Source organism: Fusarium subglutinans (assembly GCF_013396075.1).
Source record: "Fusarium subglutinans strain NRRL 66333 chromosome Unknown NRRL66333_c0000277, whole genome shotgun sequence".
Classification (NCBI taxonomy): domain Eukaryota; kingdom Fungi; phylum Ascomycota; class Sordariomycetes; order Hypocreales; family Nectriaceae; genus Fusarium; species Fusarium subglutinans.
In genome coordinates this window covers 16,537-29,272 of record NW_023502340.1, presented here as the reverse complement: position 1 = coordinate 29,272, position 12,736 = coordinate 16,537, and the positions used below count along the sequence as shown (strand labels likewise).

The 12,736-nt window shown below is 47.5% G+C and overlaps 6 protein-coding genes across 6 annotated transcripts; 5 read left to right on the top strand and 1 right to left on the bottom strand.

Annotated features, from left to right (window-relative positions):
• Positions 1-67: 67 nt before the first annotated feature.
• On the top strand, positions 68-882 carry FSUBG_12592 (GTT1-glutathione S-transferase; the record flags this gene model as incomplete). Its single annotated transcript, XM_036677394.1, has 3 exons — positions 68-300; positions 362-482; positions 562-882. 3 exons carry the CDS (start codon positions 68-70, stop codon positions 880-882), a joined length of 675 nt encoding a protein of 224 aa, XP_036531940.1.
• A 1,267-nt stretch (positions 883-2,149) lies between these two features.
• Positions 2,150-3,397, top strand: FSUBG_12591 (bacterial leucyl aminopeptidase; the record flags this gene model as incomplete). The annotated part of the gene is made up of 4 exons (XM_036677393.1): positions 2,150-2,302; positions 2,352-2,763; positions 2,809-3,113; positions 3,161-3,397. The coding sequence occupies 4 exons, from the start codon at positions 2,150-2,152 to the stop codon at positions 3,395-3,397; spliced, it is 1,107 nt and encodes a 368-aa protein (XP_036531939.1).
• A 461-nt stretch (positions 3,398-3,858) lies between these two features.
• On the top strand, positions 3,859-5,063 carry FSUBG_12590 (aldehyde reductase II; the record flags this gene model as incomplete). The annotated part of the gene is made up of 4 exons (XM_036677392.1): positions 3,859-4,117; positions 4,171-4,530; positions 4,579-4,704; positions 4,756-5,063. 4 exons carry the CDS (start codon positions 3,859-3,861, stop codon positions 5,061-5,063), a joined length of 1,053 nt encoding a protein of 350 aa, XP_036531938.1.
• A 926-nt stretch (positions 5,064-5,989) lies between these two features.
• FSUBG_12589 (mfs general substrate transporter) lies at positions 5,990-7,704 on the top strand (the record flags this gene model as incomplete). Its single annotated transcript, XM_036677390.1, has 3 exons — positions 5,990-6,250; positions 6,301-6,534; positions 6,580-7,704. The coding sequence occupies 3 exons, from the start codon at positions 5,990-5,992 to the stop codon at positions 7,702-7,704; spliced, it is 1,620 nt and encodes a 539-aa protein (XP_036531937.1).
• Positions 7,705-9,400: 1,696 nt separating this feature from the next.
• On the top strand, positions 9,401-10,410 carry FSUBG_12588 (GLEYA adhesin domain protein; the record flags this gene model as incomplete). The annotated part of the gene is made up of 2 exons (XM_036677389.1): positions 9,401-9,525; positions 9,576-10,410. The coding sequence occupies 2 exons, from the start codon at positions 9,401-9,403 to the stop codon at positions 10,408-10,410; spliced, it is 960 nt and encodes a 319-aa protein (XP_036531936.1).
• Positions 10,411-10,577: 167 nt separating this feature from the next.
• FSUBG_12587 (monophenol monooxygenase) lies at positions 10,578-11,983 on the bottom strand (the record flags this gene model as incomplete). The annotated part of the gene is made up of 5 exons (XM_036677388.1): positions 10,578-11,083; positions 11,130-11,186; positions 11,232-11,378; positions 11,431-11,510; positions 11,877-11,983. 5 exons carry the CDS (start codon positions 11,981-11,983, stop codon positions 10,578-10,580), a joined length of 897 nt encoding a protein of 298 aa, XP_036531935.1.
• Between the last annotated feature and the right edge of the window lie 753 nt (positions 11,984-12,736).

The following is a 12,736-nucleotide window of genomic DNA, read 5'->3' as shown; positions in this document are numbered from 1 at the left end:
TCTCAAATATTATCTTTCTATTTCTCCAAGTCTACCAGCAATCAGCATTACCTCTATACATTTTACAATGTCTTCCAAGCAGCCAGATATCACTCTTTACTTTCTCAATGCAAGCCGAGCGATCCGAATCGCCTGGCTTCTAGAAGAGCTGGATATTTCGTACAAGTTGGTCACCTCGCCAAGAGCAGCCAATGGTCTAGCGCCGCCAGAGTTCAAAGCTAAGATTCCGACTCACCTTGGAAGTAGTCCTGTTATTCAGGATGGGGATCTGGTCATCCAGGAAAGTGGTGCTATCTTGGAGTGAGCAACTTTACTTTCCACTCTAGAAGCTTGGCGATCGTCTGTATACTGATTCCTATAGATATCTCATCGAGTCATATGACTCTACGTCACGGCTGTTGCCTCAGGAAGCACATGCTAGAGCAAGTGTTCGGGAATGGATTCAAGCTTCCGAGGGTACTTTCATGATGAGTGCTGTTCCAGTAAGTTTTTCTACCGATGCTTAACGGAATACTTCAATTAGCATTAAAATATTTTGAGATGATTCACTAACGCCAATAGATTATCTTGGCCCGTATGGGAATGCCAAAAGAGGCTGCACAGTATGCTTCGGGGCTAGAAGCTGCGATTGCGCCAATGGTGCGAGGCGCAATGCAGTGGCTAGAAACGGAACTTGAATCAGGCCCTAGCAAGGGCCAATTCATTGTCGGGTCAGATCTTACTGCTGCGGATATCATGATGGGATTCAGCATCGAGTGCATTTTCGCCATGAAGCTGGGAACAGAAAGTCAGGATTGGCCACTGATCAGTAAATGGCTAGCGAATATGAAGGAAAGGAAGGCTTATAAGACAGCAGTTGAGAAGACAGGCTACTCAATGTAGTTTCTTATTGATAAACTAATCTTATAATATTTTATATTCATTACTCAGCCTTGCGTTTCATTTCAATCTTAGGTTTACTTCGGGAATATTACAGTTTTTACACCATTAAATCAGCAGTATTAATACATAGTTCTAGTTTAGGTTTTCTTATAAAAAACCTAAGTACAAGACAATATACCTGGGAACTAACTACTAAATTAATATTTAGAGCCGATCAGAGACTAAATATAGAGCATCCTAATAATAACAATAATAATTTATTAGACTATTCTAGATTAATTAATAGATTTAAATATTACGAAAATAAAGATAATTTCTATCAATAATTAGTAGGTTTTACCGATAGTGATGGAAGTTTTTCGATTGTCAGAGTAGCTGAAAGAAAATGAACGCAAGTGTTATACTGTGATTTTACCGGTCTAGGCTCAAGATATCTCTCTCTTTATGTTGACAGTATTCCAAAGTGATCCGGCACCCTAAGAATCCTCACAGGTGGAGTAGACACGATTGCTGTAGCTTGTACTATAGTCACGCTTACTGAGCATTACGAACAAACCTATTAAGCGTCACTTTGATCGACTAGTTGCAAACAGGGATCAACATACGATCACTCTAATCTAGTGACTCGTGTAGGCCTGACGATCTTTTGTCACTGTGTTTACATCCCAATCGTAGTAGTGAAACCGCCAGATCAGTACAAAAGTCCACATAACCCAAGCCTCAAATACTATCTGCGCTATAATCTACCCAAGAAAATAGAATTTAAGCTTCCTCTTTCGTCTCCCCATATCAATTAAGTCTAAACCTATCCACCAGTCACATCCCTCACTTACCGCTCAGATACTCAACCCGCCATGTTTCCAACCCCGCTCCAACGCCAAGAATTCACAAAGTCCCCCTCTAGTTTTAGCGACCTGCCACAAAGAGCAATGCCGATGCACAAGCGGCCCGTACAAATGCAACCTTGCGTCAACGGCATAACGTTTGATTCTGGAAGGTCAAGTCGCAGTTATGCTTAATCTGAGGGATCGGAACTTATGATCTGTGATAGGCGGTATGGTGTAATATATCTCCTGCCGCGAAAGGTCACGGAGCAAATAGTGTCGTGACGATTGATGGGATGGGGGTACAGCGCCTTCCTAACACAGCCTTCGGAGGAAGATCATTGTTTTCTATATAAGTTGGTATTTCCATGATCGACGTTGGAGTTTTAGCCAAGCTCACAAGTCACTCCAGCTTCAATCTCATCACCTTGATTACTGCCATCATGCGTGCTTCTCTTGCTCTTGCAACCCTCATCGGGTTGTCAAATGCCGCTGCCATCGACCCCCGCAAAGGGGCTGAGCCCCTCTACAAGATTGAGCTTGCACCTGGTGAATTCCGCATGGTCACCGAGAAGGAAAAGTTGGCACTGAGAGCTGTATGTCCCACGGCCTCCCACAATCTCTCACCGAGTCTAACCATCGCAGGAACACAAAACCTTCATTGATGTCACCGACCTTGATGAGCCCGGCTTCAGCCTCCAATTCCTTGCCAGCTTCCCCAGCGCCGTCGCTCAGACATCTGCCGTCAACGCTCTCATTCCTAAGCTGAGCCAGACAAACATGCGTAGCACTTTGACAGAGTTCATCAAATTCCAGAACAGATACTACAGGTCCACTTATGGCCAGCAGTCTGCTGAGTGGTTGTTTGGCCAGATTCAGTCTATCATCACTGCTAGTGGAGCTAAGAACGTCAAGGTTGAGAAGTTTACTCACTCTTTCCAACAACCTAGCATTATTGCTACCATCACTGGAAAGAGTGCCAACACTATCGTTGTCGGTGCTCACCAGGATTCAGTCAATCTGAATAGCCCCACCAGTGGACGGGCTCCCGGTGCTGGTGAGTCGTCCTTGACATTTCATTGACATTGGCTAATGAGTACAGACGACGATGGCTCTGGAACCGTCACCATCCTTGAGGCCTTCCGTGTCCTCTTGACCGACTCCCGTGTATCAACCGGTCAAGCCCCTAACACGATTGAGTTCCACTGGTACGCCGGTGAAGAGGGCGGTCTTCTCGGAAGTGGTGCTATCTTCCAGAAGTACAAGCAGGACGGTCGCCAGGTCAAGGCTATGCTCAACCAGGATATGACTGGCTACGTCAAGCCCGGTACCACCGAAGTTGTTGGCATTCTCACCGACAACGTCGATGCTGGACTGACTACCTTCCTCAAGAAGGTTGTCGCTGCTGTAAGTTTTAACTTCCCATTCGCGAAGCTTGTGCTAACTGTAAATAGTACTCCAAGCTCCCCACTGTCGACTCCAAGTGCGGATACGGGTGCTCTGACCATGCCTCCGCTACCCGCCAAGGCTTCCCCTCTGCTATGGCTTTCGAGTCTACTTTCGACAACAGCAGTCCTTATATCCACGGCACCACTGATACTATTAACACCGTCAACTTTGGCCATGTTCTTGAGTTTTCCAAGATCTGCCTTGGCTTTGCTTATGAGCTGGGCTTTGCTACTACCCTCTAAGCGACGGGTCATCAATGAATAACATCCCATGAATGGGAGGGCCAGTTCAGACACGGGTAGCTCAGTTTCGTGTAAATAGATTATGAATTGATACTGCACATATCGTCAATTATGTAGTCCAGCTCCGCCATTTACATTGTGCAATGACAGTTCCCAATTTGTGTATGACGCGGACAAGCATCGGATATCCGAGATCTGAGGCTGGCTTACGCCAAGTCCAAATAGGAAACACTCATTGGGTATGATTGGGTACAGCTCCTGTGGATGCGGTGTAAGCACACCGTTCCAGCGCCAAAGTTGATGTCGGTAATCCACTGAATCCCCGAATCTGGCTCATTTCATCATTCGGGAAACCCTCAATTGTGCGCAAGTTACTTATAAAAGATCTTCATCCACGATAAACATGTTCTGTATCTTCCAATATCAGTATCTTGAACTTCGAAAAGACCCAGCTACTCAGAATGTCACCAATTCACAGCACGTCATTCACCATCCCAAAGGGATCAACAATCCTCGTCACTGGTGTTAACGGCTTCATCGGCTCCCACGTCGCCAACGAATTCCTACAGCGCGGATATAATGTCCGAGGAACAGCCCGCAATACATCCAAAGCGGCATGGATCAAAGACTTGTTCTATCAACAATACGGCAAAGACAACTTCTCACTCTGGCCTGTTGCCGATTTGACTTCTCTTCATGCATTTGACACGGCGATAAAAGGTAGGCGAAATTGGCGAAAACTACCTCATTAGCACGCACTAACATTTTCCAAGGCGTTGCAGCGGTAGTGCATGTCGCTTCACCACTAGGCCTTGACTCCGGCACTGGGACCATGATACCCGATGCCATCGCTAGCGCCCTGAATGCTCTAAAAGCAGCCAACAGTGAGCCAGGTGTAAAGCGCTTCATGTACACCAGCTCTTCAACCGCAGCAGTCTTCCCTGAGGCAGGGGTCCCAGTTATGGTGGATTCGAATACCTGGAACGACAAGGCACTCTCGATCCTGCAGAAGTCAACCTCGGCACCTGAATGGTATGTTGCGTATGCCGCTAGCAAGGTTGAGGCGGAGCGAGCCGTATGGGACTTTTATCACAATGATGTGGCGCGTCGTTCGGATCTGGTGGTCAACACAGGTAGGCAGTCCATATCAATTATTCAACGACATCGCTGACAAATAACAGTACTTCCTAGCACAAATTTTGGCAAAAGTCTGGATTGGAAGCATCAGGGATACCCATCAACATCAGGCTTCATCAGGACTCTATGGAGTGGCACTGCTCTCGATTCACTGACCAATGCGTCGCCTCGTAAGTTGCCCCAATTGCATCCTGTCGAGAAGCATAACTGACAATGTGCAGAATATTTTATTGATGTACAAGATGATGCGAAGCTTCACGTTGCGGCCACTCTGTTACCCGATGTACAAGGGGAAAGGATCTTCCCTTGGGCAGAAACGTGGAATCTAGACCAAATCCTAGCCATCCTACGGGCGCAGAACCCTGACAGAACTTTTGTCAAAGACTTCCAGGCCATGCGATATCTCGCAGACATCGAAGAGCCGAGGTCAAGGTGCATTCAACTCTTGCAGGCGCTGGGTGAACCTGGTTTCACGTCCTTGGAGGAGAGCATCCGGCTGAACAGTGAGGACTTGGCTCGAGCAGCCTGAAGCTTTCATGCAGGAGGTCATCACATCGTATCATTGACGCGTCAACAAAGCATATCATAGAGAGCATCAGTAATTAATAGAATGAGTTTTTGAAGCCTTCGGACTACGGAACATCCGGGATGCCGTAAACGAGGCTGATACGCGTATCGCGCACAGTCTCGTGCCCAAGTTTGAGAAAATGCAGGCTACATTATAAATCATACTCTTCACTGCCGATTGGTGCGCAATACGAAACATACAGCGGATAATCTCCGTTTCATCCGTCGCGCTCGGCTTTGTACCTTGATGCAAATCTAGGCTGTGATCGGCGCTGGGGGCGACATGTCCACGTCGCGACCAAACCCAAATCCACAGCTTCACTTTCTCTCACTACGTAGTGTAATGAACTGAGTTTATTCATCGAGATGCGAAAATTAATGACGACGCATGATGATTGTAATTACAATACTCAACCGGAATATTAATAACCTTCCCTTAGTGCCCGTTGAGCAATTAGCTTTTCGTGGCTTCGGCACTGAAACGCAACGTCCTTCCTCTCTAAGCCAATAATTATTAATTCATGACATGCTGTTGTCGACTCAGACTCTTCGGCATTTGCCCCAGGAACCTTTCCTATTGGCCACTCACTTTAGAATCAGGAAAAACCCCTGGTTTCTAACAAACTTAAATATAAAACACCACCAATAAATATCCCCCGCTCTTTAGCGTCTAACGCTCAAACACGCCCGCAGCGTAAATTGCGGCGGGCATCAGAACCTAATCGTTCTAAGCCTAGATAAAACAAGCACTCCGTCGAACCGAAAGTTTGTTTATCAGAGTTTCCAAGGGTAGAATAGATAAAAGATCCAATTTTTCCCGCACCTTCATGATTCTTTCGCTTACCTTGGCATATCTCATTTTTCGGTTCGATTTTGTATTTGTTCGTCATGGAGTCAAGGGCGAGTTCGATCGGTGCGGCGAAGCGCGAGTCTGTTCCCACTGCTGGCAGTGTTTTCTTCGTCTCTTCCAATGGACGCGTGCTGAAATTGCCGATTCCGAGTAAATCGTACCGGGATCCGCTTACGTGGTTGTGGTCCAAGAGGCTGATGGGGTTCTTGGCGCTGCAGTGCTTTTCGATGGCTGCGTCGTTTGAGCTGAATCTGCCGGGGCTGTTGCTTCAGGCAATTGGGGAGGAGTTCAAGAACAGGGTAAAACATCTCGTGCGTCTGGCGATTGAGATGATGCTAATTGGGTTTAGCCAATGGGCCCTTTTGGGGTACAGTCTTTGTCGTCGGCTATGACTCTCTTCACTGGGATTGGGTATTTGATCGGCATTCCGCTATCGACGGCAGTTGGACGACGGCCTATTGTTGTTGGTGCCGCTGTGGTGACGACTCTGTCGACACTTTGGGCTGGCTACGCTGGATCATTCTGCCAATTAATCGCTGCCGTCAGCTTACAAGGCCTCGCAGCTGGATCGGCAACCGGAATGGTAAGACAACATCCACCCAGTCACAAGCATTACTAACAATCCCAGTTCATCCTCATACTTATCGACGCAACCTTCATTCACGAACGCCCCAGCGCACTCTCATTATTCTGGTGCACAGGCTCAGCCCTCATCAAACTCGCTCTCTTAGTCCTTCCTTTCACAACCGACACTACATTATCCTGGCGCTGTGTATACAAAGTCTGGGTTGCACCATGCATCCTCGCATTCATTTTAGTTCTCTTCTGTGTCCCCGAGACATACTTCCTCCGACCCCCCGTCGCACTCGATGGCCGGGTTCTAGTTCAAAGCAGCTCTGAGAAGGTTGAGGTCTATGGAGGTTGGGATGAAATCGAGCTCATCAGAAATGACAAGCCTCTACCTGACTTACCATCCTCTTGGTCAATATGGTCCCACTTAAAGGTGTCGCGAGCACCTGGAACAAAGTGGGAGTCTATGCTTGCAACATATGGACAGATGTTCCTATGCATCCTTAATCCTCTGACCTTTTGGGTCTCTCTACTGACAGGCATCATCCTCAGTGGTGTCATCTTCCTCAACCTTACTCAGCCATCTGCGCTCATCGAGATGTTCGGACACAGTGACGGGGATGTAAGATGCATCAATGCCTTGCTTGGTGTCGCAGGCATTGTTGGCTCTCTACTCTCATTTCCCCTTACAGGACCATTCGCTTCATGGTTCACACGATACTACACCTTTCGCAAAGGCGGTATCCGCCACGCTGAAGTCTACTTGGCTCTTTTTTCCATCCCTGTCATTACCGGTCTGATCAGTGTCCTTCTCAATGGCCTCGCTCTCGTCAACAAGTGGCCTTCTGTCTGGATCTACATCACCTCAGCAATCAGCATCATGAGCTATCTCACCGGCAACGTCGCCTTCACTCTCTGGATCACCGAGGCCTTCCCACGATGGGCTGCGGCAGCACTTGCAGTTCAGTTGTTTACTGGAAATATGATCAGCTTTGGGATTGGTACTGCCATAGCACCTTGGGCTCAGGACGGTCACATTCTACAGCCAACTATTCTTATTTTTGTCTTGATGCTTGTCATGGGAACCATGGCGGTCCCGGCGGCGTTTTGGGGCAAAACTGTGAGGCAGTATATCCAAGGACGCTGGAGTGACTCTGAGAGAACTGCGCTACGTCCTCAGTAGGTGGACCATGCATCGAAAGGGCCTTGGGTCCGTATACAAGCCAAGCAATGGCACAAAAAAGTGTTTCTTAGCGTTCATAGCAATTGATTCATAAACCAGACTACATTTAAGTATTAGTAAAAAAAAAAAAAAACTTGCATCAGTTCCGGATTTGATCTCTTCCGGCTTCTGGGGATTCCTTGTCTCCTAATTTTGTGGAGGCTAGCCTTATCGCACGGTTCATAGATAAAGAAGGGTTCCAAGATATAAATAGATCACCAATTCCCCGTGACATCATTACGATTGATTAGTGCGCTTGAAAGTTGCTCCCAGTCCCGTGTGTTCATGTCGAGAGCTACCCTATTGTAGGTAGAAGAAGTAGATAAATCAACTAATCAGGTCCGCGATAATTGCTCCCAAATGTGTATGGGTACAAGTATGTGTATTATTTTCTTAAACCGCCGTTTGTTATCCCGTATTGTGGATAATAGCTTGCATTGACAAGTCTGGTCTTGGGAACGACTCTTTGATTAGCAAATTTGCCCGACTTCCTGCAAGATGGACCAGAGCCACTCAATTGAAATAACACTTTAGCTTTTCCCCTCTTTCAGGCAGAATAGACTTTGTTTTTCTTATGACCAATATCAACTCTTAATAAATCGGCCATCAAATATATAGTACAACTCGTTCTTTTCTCGAAATCCTTTCGATCAATGGCAAACCGCATCGCGTTTAGAATCCTAGCAGCGGATCGAAGCTCCCACTTTCATGGGTCGGCACGGTTGACCCGAAAATAGGGGACCTTTGTCGTTCATGGAAACGAGAACGGGATGTGGGCGAACTCTCCAGAAGGAATATCTTGGCGATTATTTCCTACCGGAGGCCAAGAGGCTAGGTAACTGAAGATGGTTCGTGCTACGGGTACAATCTATCCAGCCGTTGTCGGCCCGGAAAATGGACGAACGCCGACGCGCCGCGCAACGGATGACTTGAGCGTTGTGGAGCATTATCACCAAGACATCATCATCCCATCGCTTAAAATGTTTGTGGAGTTCCGCTGTGTTTATTAAGTCCCTTTTATCCTCACAAACAATTATCAACTGAGCTATAATTATGTAAGGGCATATCCCGTACTACGCAACAGGTAAGTAAATCGCACGCGACGGAATAACGCGTCCCTTTTAAGCATCTTCCCTACCCTATAAAACCGCTCCACTAAGAACCCCCGTAGCATTCAGGTACCCGGCTCGCTAAACCCGAGAACCAGCTCGGCCAGTAGCAAAGCGACGTCCGCTTATCGAGCACCCAGTGGAGTTACAAAATGTCACCTCCCGCCGTCGTGTTTCAGCTTTCCACGTGGAGAGCAGGCAGCTTAACAGCAATACGAGGCATCACCGTCGAATGGGGTGGTGACGGCGGAGAAAACGGTGGCTGCGCTAGAACAACAGCGGGGATCTGACCTGACTAACAGGGGGGGGTTAAATGAAACGGAATAAGAGACGCTATATGAGATGATAGGAGTCAAACCGTGAAGGAAACAGACGATGGGTTGAGATCGTATAAATGGAAGAAGGTTTGGGTGTTGTTGTTTGTTTGGTCATCGGTCTTTATCGCTCAGTCTTTCGTTTTATCGCACTCTTTTGCAATATTCACTCTTTACTCACTCTTAGTGACCGTCATTCGTTATCTCACGACACTCATTCAATCACCATTCACGATGCGAGCTTCTCAGACCATTATTGCCCTCAGTGGCGTCTTCGGCCTCGCCCAAGCAGGCCCATGCAAGCCTCACCCTCCCGCTTCTGTCATCTCCAGCACTGTCGTCATCCAGAGTGCCAGCAGGTAAGACATTAATCCGAACTCTTCAGCAATACCTACTGACAACTCTCCAGCACTGCATCTATCCCTCAGCCTACCACTACTGCTGCCGAGGCCACCAGCGTTGAGACTCCCGTTGAGACACTCAGCACCGACGAGCCTACCTCTACCGAGATCAAAGTCCCTACTACTACCGCTGCCGTCGAGACCAGCGCTACATCCGCCACCACTGACATCCCCGTCCCTACCCCCTGCGCCATCGAACCCGGATGCCAAGCCGCCGGCTTCAACGTCGACTACTACAAGAACGTCTTCGAGCGCGGCTACGGAAACGACGAGATGTCCGTTCCTCCCTCATACTACATCACCGACGATCTCACTCCTCTCGACTCTTCCGTCACAAGCGAGACATACTTCGCCCAAGACTACATGCAGGACCTTGCCGGATACACCCAGATCTTCCCTGATTCCGCTTACGCCGGAAAGGCCTGGTACATTGGCTACCACCGTACTCTCGCCGGTGGTATCAAGGTTGACGGCAACAACTTCACCCTCGTCTACGCTGGTTACTACCAAGCTCCCGAGACTGGAACCTACGAGCTCTGCGTAACTGCTGATAACGCCAACACTCTTTACTTCGGCCAGGGTAACGCTTTCGAGTGCGGAACTGGCGAGACTGACCCTAACGCCCCTGCTCTTGTCCTCACTGCTACTGGATATCACTTTAACAACCCTACTCAGTGCGGCCACGTTGATCTCATCGCTGGACGTCACTACCCTGTTCGCAATGTCATGGGTAATAAGAACGCTGTTTCTGCGTTTGAGTTCTCTGTTACTACTCCTAGTGGTTCCAAGACTCATGACTTTGAGGGCCAAGCTTTCCCTGTTGCTTGTGGAAAGAAGAACTAAGCGGGGATTATCATTTCACGATCTAATGCTGCGGGACTCTATGACACAAGTTTCGATGTCCATATGAGTTCACTTCACAAGGACTTTATTTTATTCTGTAATAGTTAATGTTTTCAAATATAACAACAAGAATTATACCAATTATCTAAACCACATTTTGGCATTACTCATGAGTCATACGTATAAAACAGTCGTTCTCCCTGCGTGTCCATAGCCTCCTCAACTGTGATGTATCGCCTATCAGGAAGCAAGTTGCCAAAGTCCATCACGTAAGCAAGAGTGATGTTCTGATACTCCTTGTTGCCAAAGAAAGTATAAGGATACGCATACTGAGTGTCCGGCCCGCCGATATCGCTCTTCCTAGCAGGCCAATCCAGTCGCTGCCATTTATCCCAGAGTCGATCAACATTGGTGTGATGCAGCCAGAAGATGGGATCGCCAGGTGAAGAGTACATGTCGCCCATCTCGCCGAAACTACCGCCAATGGCAAGATGGCCGCCACCGTGATATCCTTGAGATTCAGCAGTGACGCCACCTTGGACACGTTGGTCAAACTCGAAGAAGTCTTTGGCCTGAAGAGTCCAGTCGACCATGGTTTGGTTGAGCTTCGAGATACCATACTCTGCAGAGATGTCGCGGGCAAGGCAACGCGGGTTGTAAGCAGTGGAGTTGTCTTGTACAATTAGTCAATCGCTTCATAGTTGCTCATAACGACATACCTGGACCTGCATGAACCTCAAATTCCCCCTTGGCAAAAGGGCCATCGGTAACGCAGCCTGTTTCATGTTAGCGCTTCTCAGTCCTGCAGTGTTATGGCATACCTCCTCCTGTCCTGCCAACGACCGGTTTGGTGACGTTTGTCCAGCTACTGATGTCGATAAAAACACCATTTCCTCCGAAACCTGTCTCTACGTCGAAAATGGGAGACTTTCTGAAATCTTCAATGGAATTTGAGTCAAGTGTCCAGTCTAGAGTCCCATGGTTAGGACATGGAAGCTTCTCAAGAGAGGGCATACTTACCCCAGTAAGGCTGAGCTCCACTGTAACAACATAGATTCCGAAGGTCCTTCTCATATTGAGCAATGAACATTCGATGCCAGCTGCGTTATTTATTAGCTACTGATGCAATGGTGTGATGCTCGTAGCACTGACGCTTGAAAGAATCCCCGCAAGTCGAATTAGCTGGAAAGGTTAGCTATGAATACGAGCCCAGAGACTCACAACATAATGGATGAAGTCGGTATTCACTATATGGCTGACTTGAAAATCGTCGTAGCGGGACTTAGCACCGGCGTAGATGTTTCCCGTCTGCGAGGGTTTTGTCGCGAGGCACTTGACCGCACTGATGTACTCATGTTTGTCTTTCGTGCTTAGCGTTCTCCTACAAACAAAGCCAGCCTTGTTAACAATCCGAAGGGAAAGAAATCATAAATGTCTGTTCCGTATGCAGCGACGGTAATACTCACCATTCTTTACGAACGAGAGGAGTCTTGCATCCACAATCGTGAGTAGGTGCACAAGAGCCTGGTACAGCAACAAGAAGAGCTGTGGCCAGCAGAGATGGAAGATGCATGACGAGAAGACAGAAAATCTCAATTAGTAGATGCAAAGGTAGATGATGTGGTAGCGTTCAAAAATGGATGGGAAACTGGTTCTTAAGGCCCAGATCGGTGGAATAAACCTTGTTTTTACACTGACTGGAAGATCCCGAATGGTTGGAAACAACAATCAACCCCTCCTCTGGGGTCATTGGATTGACCTGTCACACGTATCTTTTAAAGTCCACTCACGAGTCAGGGCCTAAATTACACGGTCTTGATCAGCGGGTACAACTCATGGCATAACATGCTTCATGAGGAATGATGGCTGAGCCAAAGTGCTGATTCCCAACCAATAGTAGTCGAGTTCTTGGGGCGAACGATTATCCCGCGAAGTCTGGGCCTGAGTCCTCGCTTATTTGTTTATGAAGTTAGTTAGTGGTAATTGGCGTAAGACTTATAATTTAAACTCTGGGTCGTGTGAAAGAAACCATCGTACGAGTACAGACCGTTAGACACTCAAGCTCTACTGATGGGGATGAGATTGCCGTTGGGCCCCTCATTTCGCATTCCAAGCAATGTTTATTTAACAGATTACGAAATTATCACACTGAACGAATTTAACCTCATTAAGGTTATATAAACTAGCTGCTAGAATTGTCTCTGCAGCATTGGAAAATGGTTATGTAACAGAGACAAGATACCGTGACGGGCATTTTATGGCTTAACAAGAAGACTAGTTCTTACCATCAATTCTACCGCAGCAAGACTTTGACAACATATCTAAC